General features: G+C 40.7%; 2 protein-coding genes across 2 annotated transcripts; both read left to right on the forward strand.

The window, feature by feature from the left end:
• The first annotated feature begins 1,578 nt into the window (after positions 1-1,578).
• LOC103361512 (sodium-dependent neutral amino acid transporter B(0)AT1-like) lies at positions 1,579-8,844 on the forward strand. The gene is made up of 12 exons (XM_008287609.1): positions 1,579-1,783; positions 2,408-2,548; positions 3,029-3,166; positions 3,259-3,440; positions 3,558-3,668; positions 5,111-5,223; positions 5,314-5,442; positions 5,529-5,685; positions 5,772-5,976; positions 6,073-6,232; positions 7,555-7,717; positions 7,935-8,844. Exons 1-12 carry the CDS (start codon positions 1,579-1,581, stop codon positions 8,124-8,126), a joined length of 1,896 nt encoding a protein of 631 aa, XP_008285831.1. The 3' UTR covers positions 8,127-8,844.
• Positions 8,845-14,247: 5,403 nt separating this feature from the next.
• LOC103361523 (sodium-dependent neutral amino acid transporter B(0)AT1-like) lies at positions 14,248-22,001 on the forward strand. The gene is made up of 12 exons (XM_008287625.1): positions 14,248-14,446; positions 16,069-16,209; positions 16,281-16,418; positions 16,507-16,688; positions 17,807-17,917; positions 18,003-18,115; positions 18,224-18,352; positions 20,174-20,330; positions 20,415-20,619; positions 20,716-20,875; positions 21,022-21,184; positions 21,852-22,001. Exons 1-12 carry the CDS (start codon positions 14,248-14,250, stop codon positions 21,999-22,001), a joined length of 1,848 nt encoding a protein of 615 aa, XP_008285847.1.
• The last annotated feature ends 1,296 nt before the right edge of the window (positions 22,002-23,297 follow it).

Here is a 23,297-nt window from a genome sequence, read left to right on the forward strand (position 1 = left end):
GCAGTTTTAAATACAGAGACAGAAGATGATGAACCTTATTCAGGACTTTTGGGGTCTTTTGGACCATATTGCAACACGAAAGTCCTGAATAGAATTAATGGGAGAGGATAGAAGTAAACACAGTTTGACTTGGTGGAGATGTTAATACCTAATTAATATCTAATATATTATCTCAACTGCACACTGCTGTTTGTCTGACATCAAAAGCCACAACGGTTTTTAACCACTGGCTTAACCCTTAGCAATGTGTTGTATTTTAAAAGCTTATGTTTTTGCTTATGCGTAAAATCTTAATCTTAAAACTCAGCGAAACTATCAACAGATGTGGTGGAAAGCACAACATATTCAAGTACTCAATATTTGTACTTTGTTTTTGTTTTTTAAACTGTAAAGAGAAAAATGTGATATAGCAAATCCTGTATAATTACACTTTTTGATTTTCCTGTTTGAAACAAGCCAAAGTGATTCCTGTACATAAAAGGTGAGAGCTGAAGGGTCACCCACCGAGGTCTTGTGACACCACATAGTGAAACGTCGCTTTGTGTACGGTAAGTTCGCAAGGATACGCGTCTATAAAGGCATTTTACAACAATAGTGACGCACACACACAGTTCACATGGACATATGTGCATCCTAAAAATAACCCAAGATATGGCTGATATGGACTTGCAGTGGAAATGCAGCAGTCTGTAAATGCTGACACCAGTCTTTCTTTTAGTTAATAATTGCATTAGAGAGGAACACCGATAAGGTTTATACGCTCTGTAAATTGCTTGAGGATCCTACTGTAGGAAAACACATTACGTTACAAATACAGACTTTAGAAATCCTTTCTAAAACACTGGCGTTTTAAACAATTATTAGAATGATTATCACTGAAAGAGCAAATGTGAATTTACGGACTCGGAATTGATCTGCTTTGATTTGATCGGATTTCTCAAGGACTGAAAATAAGGCAGATGATTAAGATGCACGAGGATGGAAAGCCTGCTGCCTCCAACTGTAGACTGTATTCTTTCTGTCTAACAAAGTGAGAGAAACGTGTGCAGTTTGTTTCAGATACGCTTGTTGGTCATCAATAAAATGCTACATTTGAGAGAGACGATAAGAGCGTTCAAGTATAAAGGTTGCTCATTTTGCATCATTCCAACATCACATTGTCATATTTCTCCGATAATAATTCGTAAACCCGTGATAACCGAGCTCATCCTTTATGAAAATTTGTTGGTAACAGCATTTACTGTAATGCATTAACCATTATCAAGAGGGTTGGACCCTTTTCCGCATAAACATGCTGAGCTTACATAATGTATCACAGACTGTAACGAGCCACTGATAACTGAGCTGTAGGTGCCACAGGTCACAGTTAATACCTCAGTGTCCTTTACTTAGACATACAGTAAGGCGTCAGTGGGAGAGACAGTCCACAGAGAATCAGTTCTGCAGAGAGGAGGCGATTACCTTCGGAAAGCACAACGAGTCTTGAAGGTTTGAGAACATAGCAGAACCAGCAACTGGGAGACTCAGCAGCTGCAATTTTTTCAGTTCTGCATCCAGTGAAGTTTTAAAACAGCCACCATGAAGCTGAAGCTGAAGCTCCCAAACCCGGGACTGGATGACAGGATCCCCACTCACGAACAGCTGGAGGTGATGGAAAAGGAAGAAGCTGATGGGAGGCCCAAATGGGACAACAAAGCCCAGTATCTGCTCACCTGTGTGGGCTTCTGTGTGGGACTTGGTAACGTCTGGAGGTTTCCATACCTGTGTCAAAGCCATGGAGGAGGTAAGCGGAGATAACTACGTTTGAAAGATTTCAGAATTTAGACGAGTCACCAGAGGGGGACAAACGTACTTTCTACAAACTAGAAACTCTTCTTTTTAAAAAAAAAAAAATCTTATTCAAGGAGATGAAAGCACTAAAAATTACATCTTTTAAGGTCACAATCAATTTTAAACAAATCAATTATCTGAAACACTGAGTAACCCGAGTTTGGTTGAAAGAGCATAGATAGACTGTCAGCATATCAGAATTCTACCTTAACCATTATGGAAATGCCTTTTTCCCTTTTGCAAGACTGATAAATCACCAGATCTGTTTACTAAAAATGCATTTTGTCGGTTTGCATAGATTTGTTAATTTTTATATATTAGAACTACAAGAATAAAATAAACTTCCTTTGGTCAAATTTTATCATTATGTGAAAGCGAAGGTCTGAGTTTTATTCATAGTTTGTAAAATTTTATGTGTCTGTAATAAAGCAAGTACAAAGCTTTTTACTGTTTATGGGTGTCTTTATGGGAACACGTCTGTGAGTGAAGCTGACTGCTGAATATTTGTTAAAGTGACAAATTAAATGAATGACACCATGTTGCTAACTCATTACCATTGTGCCTAATGTGCTTCTAGGGGCGTTTATGATCCCGTTCCTCATTCTGTTGGTTCTGGAGGGAATCCCGCTGCTGCACTTAGAGTTTGCTATTGGTCAGCGCCTGAGGAAGGGCAGCATGGGAGTGTGGAGATCGATCAATCCTTACCTGACGGGAGTCGGTGTGTACTAAAAAGCCTATACATTTGGTTGTTTGTTGCTTTGTTGCAGCAAAGATTCAAGGGGTGTCAGTAGTTTTGGTCTAAGTCATCCTTGGTTCTGACTGAACTTGAATTGATTAGCATGAAACTTTGTACAGACTTTGATGATCCCCAAAAGATGGATCTCAGTGAATTTTGGTGATCCTCTGACTTTTCCCATATGGTTTACTTTCATGGCAACAAGAATTCAATAGATTGCTGTAAACTTACAATATATAGACTTTTGGTAAACAACCATATTGAAAAATTTAGAATGAATTGTAGTCCCTCATCAGGTCAAACGACTGCCAAACCTGTTGCTCCCACCACCCTCAGATGCTCTTGGTGCTATTGACATGCTAACATGCTAAAACTAAGATGGTGAACATGGTGAACAATATAGCTGCTTAACATCAGAATGCTACTGTTGCACCTTTGCCACATTTTTTCTTTCTGCTGCAGGTATCGCATCCATGCTGGTCTCACTTTTGGTGGGCGTGTACTACAACACCATCATGGCCTGGATCATGTGGTATCTCTTCAATTCCTTTCAGGATCCTCTGCCTTGGAGCCAATGTCCACTCAATGCTAACAACACAGGTACGCCATAATCCACCAAAATGCGTTGTGCAGTTTGTGGTAACAATTTCTTGGAAAGCTGCTGACACTGCGTTGCTGTCTGTGTTTTAAAGGCTACGTGGAGGAGTGTGCACGAAGCAGCACGACCGACTACTTCTGGTACAGAGAGACTCTCAACACATCGTTGGCTATTGATGAAGCTGGCGGTCTGCAGTGGTGGATGGTCCTGGCTCTGACCGCCGCCTGGACTGTTCTCTATGTTTGCTGCATCCGTGGCATTGAGACCTCCGGCAAGGTGTGGAAGTCGCATTACATCTGACACATGACCACATGATTTCTGCATATGCGTTGGTTCAAATATTGAATTAATTCTGATTACTTTTGGGTCATACGGCTTTCTTTCACTTCTCAGGCTGTGTACATCACCTCCACCCTGCCTTATCTTGTCCTCACCATCTTTCTCATCAGAGGATTGACTCTCAAAGGCTCTACAGAGGGAATCAAGTTCCTCTTTACACCAGATGTAAGCAAAGATGTTACACACCAACCCAACAGCTGTCAGCATAATTAATATCGTGCAATTTCACCATCATTTGTTGAGGGGAAAAGTCTCATTGTGTCCTGGAGTGGTTAGGTCTGTTTGCCAGTTCACGGTTTCCACATGACTGATGAAGACTTTAACAGCTGACAATGGTCGCACATGCCGCTCTATTCATACTGCAAAAGATACACATGGGTCTGCTACACAGCTGGTCTTGTTAACCCTCATGTCGAACATAGAAAAGCCACACAGGACTCCCACGGAAAGAGTTCTGTGTGCAAAGAAAATCAGAACTTTCTACTTTGTTTGGGTACCATCGATGGAAAGCAAGTACAAATCAAAGCACCTCTAAAGTAAAACATAATTTGGCCTTGAGGCTACAGCTTGCAGTCAGCTTGTTAGCTTAGCTTAACGTAAAGACAAGAAATAGGAAGATAGATTAAAAGAAGTTAAGATAAGGCTTAGCACATGAACCCTTGTTAAACCACAATTTCATGTACAGTTTTTATAGGTTAGGGCCTGTGGGCAAGCTACTTGGAAAGTTTTGCAAGCTAAGCTAGCAGTAGCACTGCATTAAAAAACACTTTATTATAACTGAAGCTACCAACAGAGAAATGTAACAAACTAAACTACACCAGCATGGAAAAAATAGGTTACTATATCCTAAAGCAATTTTTTTCTTTTACTTATTTATTACATTATATTTTGCCCATTTGCTGCCTATAGACAACGAGAAACATGTTGTTAGCTGCTAACAAGTGCCTAGCTGGTGTTAGCGGACTGCACTAAAGACTGATAGGCTACATCACGTGGACATGCTTTCGTTGGCGACACATATGTTTGAATGAATTTTTTGTTAATCAGGCAGATTTACAGCAGCAGATTTCTTCTAACGTTGCTGTTTCTTCGTGTCTCTAGTCTTCTAGCCCTCTACATTAAAAAGTGGTATCAATCATCTTCTCTTTTAAAGGCTATTCTTCAGGACGGTTGCTGTTCTGAACACCCCGTGTCCTCTCGTGCGCAGAAACATTAGATAACCACCATGAATGAATAAATTATTTTATTACAGTGTTTGCAATAAACTGTCAGCACAACACTGATAAAAGCTGATAATGAAGGTTGAAACACAGTGCAGACAATACTTAAAATTCCAATACAAAGGCTAGATAACATCTTTAAAGCCATTTACCGAATGCAATTGAGCAACAACCACTATTGTTCAAATTCCCATTTTTCTCCTGCTTTTATTGTCTATCCCGGAAAATTGAACTTGAGATAAAACAAAACCATAATCATGGTTTAGAAAAGCTTCAAGCATTAATTATTAACAGTGGCTGTGGTAGAGAACGCTTACTGTCAGTTTTAAATATTTAGCAGACGGCCGTACGCTTATTGTGAACATACTGTATTTTTTCCCATTATAGGTGGATGAGTTAATGAATCCAGCAACCTGGCTGGATGCAGGGGCTCAGGTTTTCTACTCCTTCTCCTTGGCTTTTGGAGGTCTCATCTCCTTCTCCAGTTACAACTCTATTCAGTGAGTAAAAGTCTTAATTGCACAGTTACAGGGGAACCGTCTGTTCAGCAGTTCTTTTCACACAACGTCCTCTTTCACATGTTCTTGCAGTAACAACTGTGAGCAGGACGCCGTTCTCATCTCCATCATCAATGGCTGCACCTCCGTGTACTCTGCAACAGTTATCTACTCCATCATCGGCTTCAGGGCCACGCAGAACTATGACGACTGCATGGCAGAGTGAGCTTCAGATCGCCTTAAAGAATGCACGTGAGTTTGATCCACTTCGACCAGACTGTTGTCAATCTGTCTTTTCTTCTTTGCAGCAACATCATGAAGATGCTGAATGCTTTCAACTACCCTGAGAACAGCATCACAGACAGCAACTACAACGAGGCCCTGATCCACCTCAACCAGACAAATCCAGGCATCATCCAAGGGTTGGACTTACAGGAATGCAACATTCAGACTTTCCTCAGTCAGGTTGGTAGAAAGCTTGTTTTATTAGTGGCACGAAAATGATCGAACATCGAATCAGTTCTTGAAATGCACGGCCTATTTTCCTTCAGGGTGTGGAGGGAACAGGTTTGGCCTTCATCGTGTTCACAGAGGCTATCATCAAGATGCCTGTTTCCCCTCTTTGGGCCGTCCTCTTCTTCATCATGCTCTTCTGTCTCGGCCTCTCCACTATGTTTGGGAACATCGAGGGAGTGGTGGCTCCTTTGCAGGAGTTCGGAATACTGCCACGAAGCTGGTCAAAAGAAATCGTCTGTGGTAATTTTCTAATATTTCCTACTGAATGTAAAACACATTTGCGTGTCCACATTAGAAAATCTGGGGTCTAACCACTTGTTTGTGTTGTTTTTTCAGGCTTGACTTGCCTAGTTTCTTTCGCTCTTGGGCTCATATTTGCTCTACGCTCTGGGAACTACTGGCTAGCTCTTTTTGACAGCTTTGCGGGCTCGATACCCCTCCTGGTCATCGGATTCTGTGAAATGTTTGCCGTCATCTACATCTATGGTGTAGACAGGTGAGTCGGTGCTCATTAGTAGGCACCGGTGTCTAAACTAATACCTTTTTAGCAACTTGAGGAGCTTTTTAATAAGAGATTAGTAGATTTAGTGAATTATGATCCCATTTGAAGTAAAATAGAGGATCAAACAGGGTATGCCTTAGGGCGGGTTTACCTTGTCATTAAGAGGTTGCTGATGTATCGCTGTTTGCTTGTTACGTCTGCTTTCAAAAGACCAAGATAGCAGCAAGCAAATTCCAAACTATTCAAAAGTGATAGTTCACAAACCAATGGGTGTGCTCACTGTAGCCAGGGCCATCTTTTAAATACAGTCACCAAGCTTCTTCTTTTTTTATATATAGGACACACCAAAACTTTTCTTGTGTGGAAATGCTGCCACAGAAAGCAGATTTAAAACTCTACGCCACAAAATACTGAGACATTCACCTCTGGCTTTCAGTATTATTATTATTATTATTACTACTACTGCAGTTTGTCACGGCATTCCTGTGACAAATACCAACATGGGCAATAGAAAGAATGCATCCATCCAGGCAAAAAAAAGGTGAATTGTGTGTCTGAACTCCTTGAATTATACGACAGACAGAAAGCTCTGTCTTGGCAACAGGAAGGCAATATGTATAAACATGGCTGAAGTCTGACATGTGTCCTCCCTCATTAGGGATACACTCTATTAAATTTTCTTAATTGAGGCAATGAGGTAAAAAGGTATCATAATGATGTCGTCTCACTGGAAGTTTTAGAAGTTTTCTTTGTCCTCCACGGCTCCCCCGGACGATGCACTGAACCCAGTTGTGCGTGCAGCAGAAACCATGTTGTTTCCTGCGCTCTCTGTCAGATCTGCTGCTTTTTTTTACATGAGGCAGACATGAGTCCTAAAGAGGACTGTGTTGTTAACAGTACTGTCTTCTGACCTTGGATCAGAGATAATGTGTTACAGTCATTATGGAGAGATAAAAAAAAAAGAACAGAGTGTGCCTTGTGATGTTATGGTGAGGAATGTGCAAAATCTGTATTCTGTTAGTTTTAATAGTTACTGTTGATGAAGGTAGTAAACACGTGATTTTAACTTTAGTTGTATATTAAAGTTAATTTTAATTCATAAATTATGCCAAATGTGCAAAAGATGTGTCATTTTTTTGTGACACAAAGTTATCTCAGACAAAAGACTGGAGTCCACGTCGGTATCACCCGCCGAGCTAACAGCCACACGTGCTGCCATATTTACAGGAGCTGATAAAAGCGCAAGGTCGTCTTTTATGGACGGTTTCATACATGCTCAGCTGCATTAAGTCTTTCTCCTCACTGCTTCCCAACAGGTTTAACAAGGACATCGAGTTTATGATCGGCCACAAGCCCAATATTTTCTGGCAGGTGACGTGGAGAGTGGTTAGCCCCCTCATCATGGTCGTCATCTTGATTTTCTACTTTGTTACTCAAGTCACCAAAAGTCTCACCTATCAGGTCTGGGACAAGGATGCGGTAAGTGTGTTTCACAGTAGCTTCATAAAGTTTCAACAATCAGGTTCAACACAATAGCAGCCAGAAGACTTTTACATGTGTTATTGTATTAGAAGTTAAACAGGAAATGTTTGTTCCTTATCTTTAATTACAGTTAAAAACAAGTCATTGTTATTTTGTTATGTTGCTATATATATATATATATATATACTAAAATGTTATTTGAATCTGACCATAGGACGTCTTTCCCACCCTTGACGCACGTGACTACCCCTCCTGGATCTACGTCATCATCTTCATCCTGGCTGGAATTCCCAGCCTAGCCATCCCCTTTTTCGCTCTCTACAAACTCTTCCAAAGGAAATGCTGCAAGAAGAAGAAATACTCTGACTTTGATGTGGACACCATCTCTGCCAAAATGAAGTTTTAGATAAATTGTACTTGGACTATTAAATGTGATTGTGGACTTATTGTTGTATATTAAGCATTTACCTGTTGTGTACAAGACTTTAAAGGAGACAGTAATATATATATATATATAATGCTTTTCATACCTTTGTAATATTAAGGCTTTTCTTTCTGTGTCATGTTTCACACGTCAGTCTACGTTGGACATTCAGAGAATAGTTGGACATTTGGTGAAATATGCTCAGTATGAAGCTACATAACAATCTGGTTAGTTTAGCTGTTGTTCCATGTTCCAAGATAACAAACACCTCTAAAGCTCATGTCAGCTTTGGGATTTTAAATCTTCTAATTTATTCTTTTTAAGACATAAAAAGGACTATTTTTTTCAAATATCTAACTGTTCTTCTAATGTTGTAAGTTTACTAAATGCATGTTTCTCATATATACAGATAGCATATTGTTGTATGTTGTAAATAATCCTCCACAGAGGAAATAATTCTTGTTAAAAACTTTCTATATACTGTAATGATAACTTTAAGCTAAAAAAGAACACTTTATGGCATCAGTGGCCTTCTGGCCCACGTTAGTGTTTTTTTTATAGTGTTTTGTGGCCTATTATTAAGGATTATTGTAAGGTTTTAATGTATATTACAGCACTGCACTTCCTCTGCTATAAACTGTTGTAATCTGTTCTCTAATCTTCTGTTCAGACATAAAAGAAAAATTAAATGGTTACCATTTTTTTTAAAATATGTGCCATCAAAATAAAAAAAAGCCAAATATGATCAAGTGGTTCTGCTGTTTTAATGATTTTTCCTGGCAGCACAGTTTCATTTTTCATAAAAATACAGAAATCTCATTTTAATTTCAATTTATAACACTGACATTTTGAATAAAGCCCTTCAAAATAAGACAAAACAATGACGACACTCATTTCTCACCGAAGCTTCTAATCTTTGAATTTTTGTTGTCGGTGTTTCGAATCTTTTTCCTTTACAAACACAATAAAAAAAGGACAAACGAACAGAGTGTACCCTGGTTCATCTGTGCAACAGATAAAGCAAAAGACCATAAAGCTGTTTCAACATTGCTGAATGCACCCGGGGATGTTCATATACATACACTGTAAAAAAAAAAAAAAAAAAGTCAAATTTACGGTAAAATACCAGCAGCTGTGGTTGCCAGGAAAGTACCACTAAAAAGGGGGGAATCCGTACAAGACAAAACAGTATATTGGATAGGTAACATTAACTTTTACTGTAGAAAACATGTTTTTTCTGTAGAAAAAATGTTGACACAAAGTTTTGATCAATGCAGTGAATGCAAAAAATGCTCAAAGATAAATAAAACCTTATGTCAAAATAAGCTCCCATGAAAAATGACTTCTTAAGTGTTAAGTTTGCTAAATCTGTTCATGAGAAAGTGACATAAAGACATAAAACAACCCAAAACACTAATTTTCAGCTGTAAAACAGTCACTATTAATTTATCATGGAACTTGAAGTTTATGGCTCAATAAAGCTGCAAAAAGACTGCGCCCCTTCCATTCAATCTATATTTTGTACTGTTAGCTTCCTTTAACAGCCTACCTGGACCATGAACCTGAGCTAAGCAGATAAAAGTTTGCATTTTCTGCCCCCAAGTGAACAATACCACTGCCTACCTCTTACTGAATCTCAAAGACGGGTGAGTCTCATGCAGACCAGAAAAGTAAAAGAAATGTTTAAAAAAATTGTTTTCTTATTAAAAAATTAAAATAAATGTCAAGTTTCCAACAAATTCTAGATTTTTGAGGGACTTTTGGAGGCAAATAACCAAGCTAGGCAGAGGATGGCAGAAACAGAACTTTTAAATGTACTTGGGATTTTAGGTAAATGAACAAAGCGGTACAAGACAGAAACACAGTCCCTAAAATGCACACATTTTATATTACAATTAAATAACTACGGTCACATTCAATAACATTAAAAGCGAGGCCATCCAAGTGGCCAAACTAGTAAAACACATACCAATAATTTCCAGCCAAGGTTGGATTCCGTCTTCATCTGTCATCTTCTTCTGACGCTGTTCACAAAAACAGAGCTGTACTACAAAGAGATGGAGAAAAAAACCTTTTAGAACGTTGTTTAAAAAATTAATCAATAAATAGTTTGGCTTTAATACGGCTTGAAATCTCACCATTTCCTTTCAAAGAGCCTTTGAATCGTTTCCTTAAGGTCGCAGTTCAAATTCAGGGCTTGAAAAGAGCCGGAATGAGACACCTCGCTTCTTGCTCATTAAGACAAAATAAGATTTAGACAGCCGACAAATGAGTAAAATATCAGAGATACGTGTTTATTTAACCAATCTTGAAAGACATTCTCATGTCTTAGCTGTGTCACCACCCTTAAACTTTCTTTTCTTTTGTCTATGTGTCAGAAAACCACTGAAGAACAATCTCAAGTGTCCTTCAGTGGCCGTTCTGTCGTCTTCAACACAGTCTGACCTTTGCAAAATCACTGCAAAACATTTTACAGCTTAACTGATAAGGTTCTACTTATTATTCTCACATTCATCTCACAAAACCATTTTCAGGAAAACATGACTCGCAAAAAGAAAGAATACTGCTTCAAAATATAAATGACATACAACATTACAAAGGCAAAGTTATGACTGGGCTGAAGTCATCAAGCCAAAATGCACAATAAGCAAGTAGCAGGACCTTAGTGCTATAAAATGCTGCCATGTTTCCCTTGAACAAAAGTTGACACGTAAAATTAAACCAACAGTGCTGTTCAAACCTCAGTCTTACAATTTCAGTTTAGAAAAACCACCTTATTGTGTCTCCGAACTTTAGTCACATGTACTTTAAGCCAGCGGTCCCCAATCACCGGGCCGTGGACCGGTACTGGGCCGCACAGAAAGAAAAAAAAAAAAAGTTCTATTGTTTTATTTTTATTTCCAGCGCAGTCTACAGGATGTTTTATTTTGAAAAATGATTAGCTCGTCTTCCCGTCACTTCCATCTATGGTTGTTTTCCGCACTTGAGAGTCAGTTTTCATGCTCGGCTGTTAAACCAGTGATTCTCTGACTGTGACATGACCATAGACTGTATAAAAGATGGACGTAGCTACCGTGACGTCACCCGTTGGTTTCTGCACTGAGAAAATGAAGCCAGGGTTTTGCTACTTCCTGGTTGACATCTTGGATTTTTGCAGCCAGTGATGCAAAAATCGTCGGAGGGGGGCGGAGCCATAGGAGCAGCGATTGGTCAGACGGATTGAGAGGCGGGCCCTCTCTGCCCGCCCACATTTACCACCTTATGCTCGCTTCATCTGTATGGTCGCTGCCGACTGTCAATCAAGCCAGCCACGCCCCTTACCCCGCAAAATGTTGACGATTTTTTAAAAATTCAGTATTGATTTATTTTCAGATTGGCCACCTGATCTCTGGACTTGACCATGAAAAGTAATTTTAAAAAAATCCTGAGCTGTAGGAATGCAGTATTTCATGATCTGTGATCACTTCTTTTCCAATTCATTTCTATGGGAGCCAGGGCTTTTTGGGGCCAGGACTAGTGGACGTAGTGATACTGCAGGTTTTTGACACTTCCGGGTTGGCTTCATTTTTCAGGGCCGGTTGCTACGTCCATCTTTTATACAGTCTATGCTACGTACACACAAAAGGCACACCGGACTGTAAGATGCATTAAGAAAAACAACACAGTTCGGCAAATCAAACTTTATTTAACTCAGTTGTAACAACAAGTACCGGTACAGAAAAATATAATGTTCCTTCCTCTTCCACAAATCCATCAAATTCTTCATCTTCAGTCTCTGAATTAAACAGCTGTTTGATGTCGGCATCAAACTTGCCCGGATCCCTCTCTTCATCATCCGAGTCAGTCTCGTTGCCGGTACTTGGCTGTTCGGTGACGATTCCAGCTTTACAAATGTATTGCAATATAATGCTGAAGCACCCTACGCATTACGTATAAAAAGTGGCGGGGTTAAGCGTACTAAGTACTGTTGTCTGATCGGTTTATTGTTGCCAGCACGTACTCCGTGTTTTGCTGGAAAAAGCCCCCCCTCTGTGACAGTCATTTGCCTGTAGATGAAAAAAAAAAAAAAAGTCTAACAGTAATATTTAATATTTGTCTGTACATGGTCACGTGGAAATAATGAGAACAGCAGGGACAGATTTGGTCTGAGCTTACTGAGAAAAGTTAAAAATTCACCCCTCCAGATTTACTGGGGAGGGGGTGGTGCATATTCTGGTAGTAGGGTCTGCACCCCCCTCTATTTCTGACCCCAAAGGACTTAAAGCCACCAAATTCACAACATTTATTGGTGATCATGGTCTGAGCATAATCTGAAAAGTTCAAAATGCTGGGACCAACAGGGACAGATTTATTTATAATTATTTTATTAACCATATGCTACAATTTGTTACAGTTTTGAAATGCTGTGCAGGAGAAAATAGACTTTTTGTAGCCACTGGTGCTGTGAAACTGAGTTGAGCCGCACAAATTTAAAGACCTCATCTTTCTTGCCAAATTTCTGCACTGGTTTTTGTTTCTTTGCACAGGTTGCACCTCATGCTTTAAGGATGAACCCAGATTAAACGTACTGTTGTTGTTATTGTTCTAAAAAGGTGTTTGCACATTTCCTTATATTTTTATTGGAGAATGCAGTCTGATGGAGTTGAAATTGAAGGTATTTTCTTATTTGCACAGCAGACTGAGATTGTTTTTTGCAATAAAAGGTAAACTTGACCCATTTTGTAATAATTTTGTTGGGGTGGGGGGGTCTGAAATGTTTTCCTCTTACAAAGGGGGGCGCGACAGAAAAAGTTTGAGAACCACTGAGTTAAACGAAGCCGTCAAAATGGACAAAAAAAAAGCAAACGTCTCCGGAGAGCTTCTTTGGAAAGTGGGAAAGACTCAATGCTGAGACAGAAGAAAAAGTAAACACATATGTAACAAGTAATTTTATTCGTTCGTGAAACTTCTTAATACAAAAAAACTATTATTTTGTTATGTGTGCAATGATCGATCCGTAGAAAAAATTTGTGCGTAAAACCGGTCTGTAGTGCAAAAAAGGTTGGAGATCACTGCTCTACAGTGTACATGCTGTGAAATTAAAATAAAAATTATATTTTAAAAAAATAAAAGTGTAAGGTGTTTTTTTAAAGAAAGGAAATCACACAAAAACAGAAATTGTACGACACTTTTCTTCTTTGGTTCTCAGGAGGTTAAACAGTAAACCAGCAGTTTAGCTGAAAAACAACAACCCTCACACAATCCTGACATTTAAGGCGGACCCACTTAAGGTGGACGTGAGGCATCCATCCATTATCTATACACTGCTTAATCCTCACTAGGGTCATGGGGGGGCTGGAGTCTATCCCAGCTGACTGAGGGTGAACGCAGGGGACACCCTGGACAGGTCACCAGTCTATCACAGGGCTACACTTAGAGACAGACAACCAAGCACACTCACATTCACACCTACAGACAATTTAGAATCACCAATTAACCTCAACATGTTTTTGGACTGGGCTGCAAGGTTGGTAGCATTGTGGCCTCGTAGCAAGAAGTTTTGCATCTCAGTGGGGGCATCAGGATCTTCCTGCGTGGAGTTTGCATGTTCTCCCCGTTAATCTTTATTCATTTCACTATTTTGTCATTTGTGGAAGTTAAATGTTTTTCTATGATAAGATACCACTTTCATTTTTTTTTGTCTTACTGCTGATGTTTCCCCTTTTTACAGTTTAACTGTCGACATTTTTGCTTCTGTAAAAATGAAGGTTTGCTTCACAATCAACAGGTTTATACTGTAAATTTGAATGTGCACATGTCTGTAAGTTGTAGTTTTACCTTAATAAGTCCATAAAATTTAAGGTTTTTAGATATTTTTTAGTATTTTCTTTGAAAATGTATGCATATTTATTTGTTTTCACTGTAAATCACTATGATATTAACCTTTTTTTGCAGTAAAAAACAAAGTTTTTTCCAGTCTCTCGATGAACGGTTATGTAATCTTTTACTGTTGCTATTTGACGGTCTTTTGCTGTATACTGACTTTTTTTACAGTGTATACTCGCCCTCTACCATGTATCAACAGTAGCAGACTCCACTAGGCTTCAGTGTGCATGTGGTCGCAATGAGATTGGTACTTCCTAACCCAGGACTGGACCTCCGGATCCCCAGCCATGAGGATCTGGAGAGGATGGAGAAGGAGGAGGCTGCGGACAGACCCAAGTGGGACAACAAAGCCCAGTACATACTAACATGTGTGGGCTTCTGCATTGGGCTCGGCAATGTGTGGCGGTTCCCCTACTTGTGTCAAAGTCATGGAGGAGGTAAGCTAAAACAGAAAAGGCACATGACTGCTTGAGTGGTCGTATGACTGAAGGAAACAATAATGTGTGGTTGTGGTACTCAGGAAATTGTGATCATATAGGAGTTTTTGTAGTTCCTTATGTGTATGTTTTTTTCTCTGAGGGACTAGTATTGCGAAATATCTGAAGTGTGACCAATTAATTTGACTAAAATCACTGGTTCTGGCTCAAACTATTTTCTGCATAAAGGAAAGTTTAATATATCACTCATTCAAGGCTAAAAGAGAGTGTCCATAGGTTTGCCATCAAGCTATATTAATGATTAGGTCTTTTGAAGTAATGGCTAACCTTTGTCGTGGTTTATGAGGCCGAGACCCTACAGTCTGAACAAAACGCTCACAGTGATATGCTGTACATTTGTGGGTCGTAAAATGCATCTCTGTTCAGAGGGTCACTGGAATGCTGCACATTTAGCTGCAGGGAATTGAACAATTCCACAGGATGAATATTTAGAAATTATAATTAGTTCCTTTTCTGTCATATGTTAACTAGAGAGTTCACGCCCACATGATTAAAAACCTCAGTTCATAGTCCATGCTATCAGTTGCAGCCATGTGTGACGTTGGTATGTGAAAAACACTGGTGTTATATTTTAAACTGCTTTGAGTGTTAAAAAAAAAACAAAAACAAAAAGCCTCTCAGTTGAGGACATATTGTTGTTAATTACTGCTGTTAATTCCTGTCACCAAAAAGTATCTGTTCAGAAATATAATATACACATATTGATTTTTTTTAACCTCATATTGTCAATTAGACATACTTTGTCTAAAATACAAATCTTTGAATAGACAGTAAACATCTGTAGTAAATGTCTTTGCAGTCTACGATAGTCATGAACACATTTTATTAAAAAAACACAAAAGTAAACCTCATGGTGGCACCGGTAAGTCAGGGCATCACCACAATCATCAGGATTCATCCTACAAGGACCAAGAATATGAAAATCCATGAGAGCTGGTGAGATGCCTGGAGCGAAGACATTAACTGATCAATCAATACATCAACGAATCAACTAACACCGGCATCCTAGGAGCCATAATGCCAGCAAGGTTGAAAAGAATGGGGCAACTTAACGGCCAAGTGTTTAGGGTGAAGACCACACATAGACATGTCTGTATATGTCTATAAAAGGTGGGCCATTTTGAAGTCGTCTGTTGGGCAGTCGGGTGCCACGATTTAGTTCTTTGAAAACCAGACATAACAAGTGAGGGACGGATCTCACGCACTTGGGTACAGTGGTGACCTGTTAATCACCAGGTAGCCTTTCAACATACCCTGCTTTATTATGTACTTTGCTCCAAATGGGAACGTAATGTACAAAATGAACATCATGCTGCGCTGAAGGAGACTTGAAACTGGGCACTGAGACCATAAATTCACCAGGAAAATATTCACTGAAGTCACAAATCATGTGAAAAGAAAAGTCATTGTCTCATAGACTTCAATACATTTTTTCCTTTTTCCACAGAATTCTCAGTGAGACAAAAGGAATGCGTCACATGTTTATGATCTCCTGAGTATCACGTTGATGGACACTATGTGTGGAATTCCTCCAACATTTTGATTACGTTTACATTTTCCAGGTGCATTTCTGATCCCCTACCTGATCCTGCTGGTGCTCGAAGGAATGCCTCTCCTGCTGCTGGAGTTTGCCATCGGCCAGCGCCTCAGGAAAGGCAGCGTGGGAGTTTGGAGGGCCATCAACCCCTATCTGACTGGTGTTGGTGAGTAATAAAGCAAAGTGCGTACCTGACCGACTGTGAGCGAGATGACCGTTATTGTTGCTCTCCCACAGGTATCGCCTCCATGCTGGTGTCGTTACTGATCGGACTGTACTACAACACCTTAATAGCCTGGATCATGTGGTATCTCTTCAACTCCTTTCAAGACCCGCTGCCTTGGGCCCAGTGTCCTCTCAATGAGAATAGGACAGGTATTTATTCACATGTTTTCTCACACACACACACCACCTCCAACTCCCAAACTGCATCACTGTTAATGCATTGTTATTCCCTCTTCAGAATTTGTACCAGAGTGTCAACACAGCTCCACTGTGGATTATTACTTTTACAGAGTGACTCTGAACAGTTCGACCTCTATAGTTGAGTCTGGAGGACTCCAGTGGCCCATCATACTCTGTCTGTTAGCTGCCTGGACAATCGTCTGCATCTGCTGCATTAGAGGAATTAGCACTTCAGGCAAGGTTTGTTAAACCTTCAATCCACTGACCAAAGCTCTGCCTCCTTTAGTTCTTCTTGCCATAAATAGAATCTATTATCTATATATACACAGTATGTATCATGAATAATAATAACAACATATGATGTAATTTCAAGGTACATGCTTTACACTGAAACATGGTTGCAAACATAGACTGTATAAAAGATGGGCGTAGCTTCCGTGATGAAGCCAGGGTTTTGCTACTTCCTGGTTGACATCTTGGATTTTTGGAGCCAGTGACGCAAAAATCGTCGGAGGGGGGCGGAGCCATAGGAGCAGTGATTGGTCAGACGGATTGAGAGGCGGGCCCTCTCTGCCCGCCCACATTTACCGCCTTCTGATCGCTTCGTCTGCATCTTCGCTGCCGACTGTCAATCGAGCCAGCCACGCCCCTTGCTCCGCAAAATGTTGAGGATTTTTTAAAAATTCAGTATTGGTTTATTTTCAGATTGGCCACCTGATCTCTGGACTTGACCATGAAACTAATAAGAAAAAAATCCTGAGCTGTAGGAATGCAGTATTTCATGATCTGTGATCACTTCTTTTCCAATTCAAGTCAATGGAAGCCAGGGCTTTCTGGAGCCAGCAGCTCGCAGACGCAGGTTTTTGACACTTCCGGGTTGGCTTCATTTTTCGGGACCGGTTGCTACGTCCATCTTTTATACAGTCTATGGTTGCAAACAGTGTCATCTGTTTTTAATCTTTTCAGCTGACTCAACTTAAAGCAACAACTCTGTTTCAAATATGCATTTGTGCACCACATGCCTTCTATTGTGCCAAAAGACTGAGGGGAAAGCGACATGTCCAACATGTGTCGGCATCCTCACCAGTTTAAAATCCATTGAGACAAAGAAATAGCATTGTTATTGTATTGTTCTGTAGTACTAGCTCGCTAGTTATAAGTAGTACTTTCATTCTAATGCAAGGTTCTCTAGTGTCTTGCTTACATGTTTGAATCAACAAGCGATTATGAAACACTACTTAATCAGCATGATCCGGAATTTCAACAGGGGATATTATTAAATTAATTCTAACACATACTTAAGCTTCGATCCCACATCCGATGCCACTTATTCTGTTGTTTTCTTGTAACGTCCTCAGGCAGTGTACGTCACAGCCATCCTGCCTTACATAGTGCTGGCCATCTTCCTGATCCGAGGACTGACTCTCAAAGGCTCCCTGAGCGGGTTAAAGTTCCTCTTCACACCAGACGTATGTTTCATATCTTCATAGAGAAAAAAAAAAGTTGGATCTTATTGTTTATATCTGCATCACACTGTGTGCCTCACCATTGCAGGTGAATGAGCTGATGAAGCCCACGACATGGCTGGATGCAGGTGCCCAGGTCTTCTATGCCTTTGGTTTGGCATGGGGAGGACTCATCTCCTTCTCAAGCTACAACCCTGTGCAGTAAGTGAATGACATTTGGAAGACCTGTAGTATTCCCAGCTTGCAACTATTTTGCTCACTGTTGTTCAAAAAAGTTAGATTTTTTCCCCCCATATTTGCTTCCCGAAGCAACAACTGTGTGCAAGACGCCATGATCCTGTCTGGTATAACTGGCTTTACCTCAGTCTATGCTGCCACTGTCACCTACTCCATCATTGGCTTCAGGGCCACTGAGAAATATGACGCCTGCATCAGTGAGTGAGTACAATTAATTTTTATGGTTTTGCAACACAATACTGCACCTTTTTTTTTTTTTGACATTATATGATTCGACTATTACGGATGGGGCCTTTACACTACGGGTACAGGAGTTTTCATGGCTGAATTACTTGATGCTGATATGCCCAGACCTTAGTGTAGATACATCAAAACAGTGACTGATTGTCACCATTGCTTCAGCGAGCAGAGTGAGTGTTGACACGGCGATGTTGAACAGTTCGCAGGTTCGGTGTTCAGTGTACCACGACAGTTACAAACTTGGCTTTGTGCTCAGTGCTAACTGGCAATTTTAAGCATGCTATCATGCCTAAAGCTAAGCTGAACTGCAGAAACAGCAAGAGTAAGCACCATATAAAAGCCTACAATAAAAAAACACATCCTGCCTTTAGGGCTCCCTCCACAACCGCTCCTCCAAGACACCTGAACGCTCCTGAGTACACCTGGAGGACTAATCTCCGAGATCAGTGGAGTGTGGTACGCTCAAACTACATCATGTCACTGTAATACGAGGTGTGTCAGAAAAGCTCCAGAACTGGTGTCACAAAAGATATATTTCAAACCCAAACTACAAACTACCAGCTTTCCCCTTCAGACAATCAACAAGCACATCTACAAAGAGATCCTGCAGCGTTTGCCAGGACAAGTCATGGCTGCTTCACCATGACAACGCGCCTGCTCACAATGCCCTGAGCATCCCACAGTTCCTGGCTGAGAAGAACATCACCGTGCTGGAGCAACCTCCCTACTCACCCCACCTGGCTCCGTGAGATTTTTTTCCTCTTCCCCAAGTTCAAGGGGGTCATCAAGGGGACCTGTTTTGAAGACGTGGACGACATCAAGATGGCTGTGACGACGGAGCTGCGAAGGATCCCAGAAGAATCCTTCCAGGAGTGCATGGCGGCGTGGCAGAGAAGGCTGGGAAAGTGTGTTAGACTCCAGGGGGGTTATTTGGAACAAGGGGAAAACTTGTAGTTTAGATTTGAAATATATCTTTTGTGACACCAGTCCTGAAACTTTTCTTGCACACCTCGTACATAACTGCTTGTCTACCAGAACAGCAATATTAACCTGTTACTTTTCTGGTTCTTTGACTCTCATAGTTGCCACCAGCATGGAAAATCCATTCCTATGTAGAATCAGATTTGACCTCTTGCTTTATTACTATTTTTGGGTTATAACTTTTTCTACTACCGTCTTTTTTTTCTTGCTTCATGTCGCAGTGGCAGACTTTGCAAGTTGAGGTGACTGTGGTGTAAAAAGTGTCTGTGCTTTGTCTGCCATTCCTGTGCTATCTGCTTACTGGCTCTAAAAATCTATCTGGCTTGTCTTGAGGAAGACTTTGGTTCCAGGCAACGTGCATGCGGGTAGGCAGACACATAGTTAGGCAAGCCATCAAATCATCCAACCAGGTCACCACAAAATGAGGTTCCTGTACAATTAAACTGCATTTATTTGTAATTGTGATAAACAGACACAGTCCAGCAGAAAATACGTGCTCCTCAAAGTGCAGTTAAAAATGCAAAAATGCTGTGCCTGCTCTAGCTTTAGCCAAAATGGTGAACATGATGGGAATTATACCAGCTGAACGTCAGCATTTTAGCATTCTTGCTATAAGCATTAATTATCTCAAAGCAACAGTGTGCAAACATGGAGAGGAGAAATGATCCCATTAGCCAGTAGAACAGTGAAGATATGAGTATATGTGAGTATTAAGAAGATGACAGGAAATATAAACTTATCCTTTAATAAGCATAATGCAATAGTCTGGTTTTACTAATCTCTGACGTATTTCCTCCCCAGAAACATCATTACTTTAGTGAACTCATTTAACCTTCCTGAGGACAGCATCACTCCAAACAACTACTACGAAGCCTTTGATCATCTGAACAGCTCCTCTCCTGATATTATTCTTGGACTGGATATCAAAACCTGTGACATGCAGAAACTTCTCAGTGAGGTGACGATTTTGATCAAAATCCATCAGATCTCCGTGCTGTTGTTGTTTTTTTCCCCCATTCTGATCGGCATTGTGTTTGTCCAGGGAGTGGAGGGAACTGGTCTGGCCTTCGTTGTTTTCACAGAGGCCATCACCAAGATGCCTGGTTCCCCCGTCTGGTCTGTCCTCTTCTTCATCATGCTTCTCTGCCTGGGACTCTCAACCCTGTTTGGCAACATTGAGGGAGTGGTGGTCCCCTTGAAAGACTTGAATGTATTTCCTAAAAAGTGGCCCCATGAAGCACTGACTGGTAACGGACTGGTGCTTCAGCTTATCACCTCACAGTCAATCAGCTTGGCTCTGAATTGTGTCTTAACACCAGCTTCCCGGTCTTTGTGTGTTTCAGGAGTTACATGTGTTATCGCCTTCGTCATTACCCTCCTGTTTGCGCAGCAGTCAGGAATTTATTGGGTAACTCTCTTTGACAACTTTGCTGGATCTGTTCCACTGCTGACCATCGGATTGTTTGAGATGATCGCTGTTGTTTACATCTACGGCATAGACAGGTTTGTGCACATTGCGGGCGTCACTGCAACACATTTTGTTTTTGTGATTGCTTTACATCTTGAGGTTTGTGGCAAAATTACTAATATGGACGACTTTTTTTTTTTTGCACCATGATATATTCCAAAACTAATCTCTTATCTGGCAGGTTCAATGAGGACATAAAGTTCATGGTTGGACATAAGCCTTCCATCTTCTGGCAGATTTCATGGAGGCTCATCAGTCCTCTCATCGTCCTGGTTATTTTAGTTTTCTACCTGTTCTCTCAAGCCCAACAAGAGCTCACCTATTTAGTCTGGGACCCCGAATCGGTAAGTTCACACATTGTATGATCAGCTAATACATCAACTTAAGCATCCCGTCTTTATGTGGCCTTTCTCTCGAATGTTCCATCATCACAACATACGAGGGGTGTCAGAATAGTTTCAAGACTGGTGTCACAAAAGATATATTTCAAATCAAAACTACAAACTACAAGTTTAACACACTTTCCCAGCCTTCTCTGCCACGCCGCCATGCACTCCTGGAAAGATTCTTCTGAGATCCTCTGCAGCTCCATCGTCACAGCCATCTTGATGTCGTCCATGTCTTCAAAACAGGTCTCCTTGATGACCCCCTTGAGCTTGGGGAAGAGGAAAAAAAATCCCACGGAGCCAGGTGGGGTGAGTAGGGCGGTTGCTCCAGCACAGCGATGTTCTTCTCAGCCAGGAACTGTGGGATGCTCAGGGCATTGTGAGCAGGCGCGTTGTCATGGTGAAGCAGCCACGACTTGTCCTGGTAAATGCTGCAGAATCTCTTCGACCGTCTGAACTCATAGTTTGTAGTTTGGGTTTGAAATATATCTTTTGTGACACTAGTCCTGGAGCTGTTGTGACACACCTCATACATCGATTTTACTGCATGCTCTGTAAGCAAAGGTAAATGCTGAAAAGCCGTTGTAAAGCCAATCCATTAATCATACCGTTTTGTGGTTTACAGGAGAAGTTTCCATCTCTGGCATCGGTACCTTACCCTTCATGGGTCAACGCAGTCATCTTTCTTTTGGCGGGAGTCCCCAGTCTGGCAGTACCTCTGTACGCATTATGCAGGCTGGTGATGGTGCTCTGCAGAAAAAAAATGTCACACTGAGAAAAATGAAACCAAATCTCAAAAACCATATACTTAGGACACAGCAGAATATTTAAAATCCCTCTCTGGTCATTGGTTAAACACTAAAAAAAACTTACCTCTGTGTATCAAAGTAACATACTGATAAGTTTATTTTCTATGAAAGTGTTCACTCTCTGCCTCAGAGTAAGATGTGACTCTAGACCTTTACTCCCTTTAAAAAGCTCTACGTAGCGCCCACCTTGCTCTCCGACCAGCCCTCACCGCTAACTGCAGCTCGAGCACACCAGCTCGCCCACGACTGCTACCCAATGGAAATTTAGAAACATTGGAGTAAATCATTAAAACAGGGTTGAAACCCATTCTGCAGAAGAATAACGATCATCGTGCGTCTTCCAGCATTTTTATATCTGGGTACTTCAGTAAAGTACTCATACTTCTGTTTTCCATCCAGACATGTTTTACGGATGCTTGTGCTGGTGAGAGAGGCCGGTTATTCTCCGCTCATTGCTTTGCTGTTGACACCATTTTTGTTTGTGTTACAATAAACTTTGCTTCTGCATTAAAGGGATTTCAACAGAACCATCTCTTTGGTGCATTTGGGATCTTGTTTCACAGTAGAAATATTCAAACGACTAGAAGATGCAGTGCGTCAAATTGGCCGGAAGAGGGAGACCTCCCACTGATGAAACAACACACTGTAGGGAGCAGGCAAAATGCCCTGCACACGACAAGACAGTGGAGTCCAGCAATGCTTAAGGTATTTCAAAAAATATTACCTGACCACTATTCTACAGCAGAAAGAATAACACTTTGAATTAACTGGTTTTCTACAATAACTGGTGATAAAATGTATTCTGACCATCATAGTGTCAACATAAAACACAAAGAATTAGAGTCTTTCAGGTCTTCACTTAACACACCCACTAAATAATCCGTGTGGTGGTGGAAAAAGAAGCGAACCCACTTGGCATCACTTCATTATCACTGGATCAGACGTGTTCAGGAGGAAGTTGTTGTTTTTACAGAATCGCATCAGCTGATCCAAAAAGTGGAGTTTCTGTGTTTGAGCCTCTCAGTAGCGGATTTACTGTGAACAACCGCTCTAACATTATCCTGTCTTGGAATTTATTTGTCCCCAATGATGGTAATATTTACAGACCCAGAAGCAGCCTCAAATCTTAATATTTCCTCCAGCACATTTCAGCTTTGGACTGATGCTTTAATACTGGTACACAGGGTCTTTATTCCGCCATACAGTAGGCTGTGCCTTTTCGAGTAAAAAAAAAAAACATTTTCCAGCAATCTTGTCGAGTG

The sequence above is a fragment of the Stegastes partitus genome, unplaced genomic scaffold (genome assembly GCF_000690725.1).
Source record: "Stegastes partitus isolate 25-593 unplaced genomic scaffold, Stegastes_partitus-1.0.2 Scaffold509, whole genome shotgun sequence".
Lineage (NCBI taxonomy): Eukaryota > Metazoa > Chordata > Actinopteri > Pomacentridae > Stegastes > Stegastes partitus.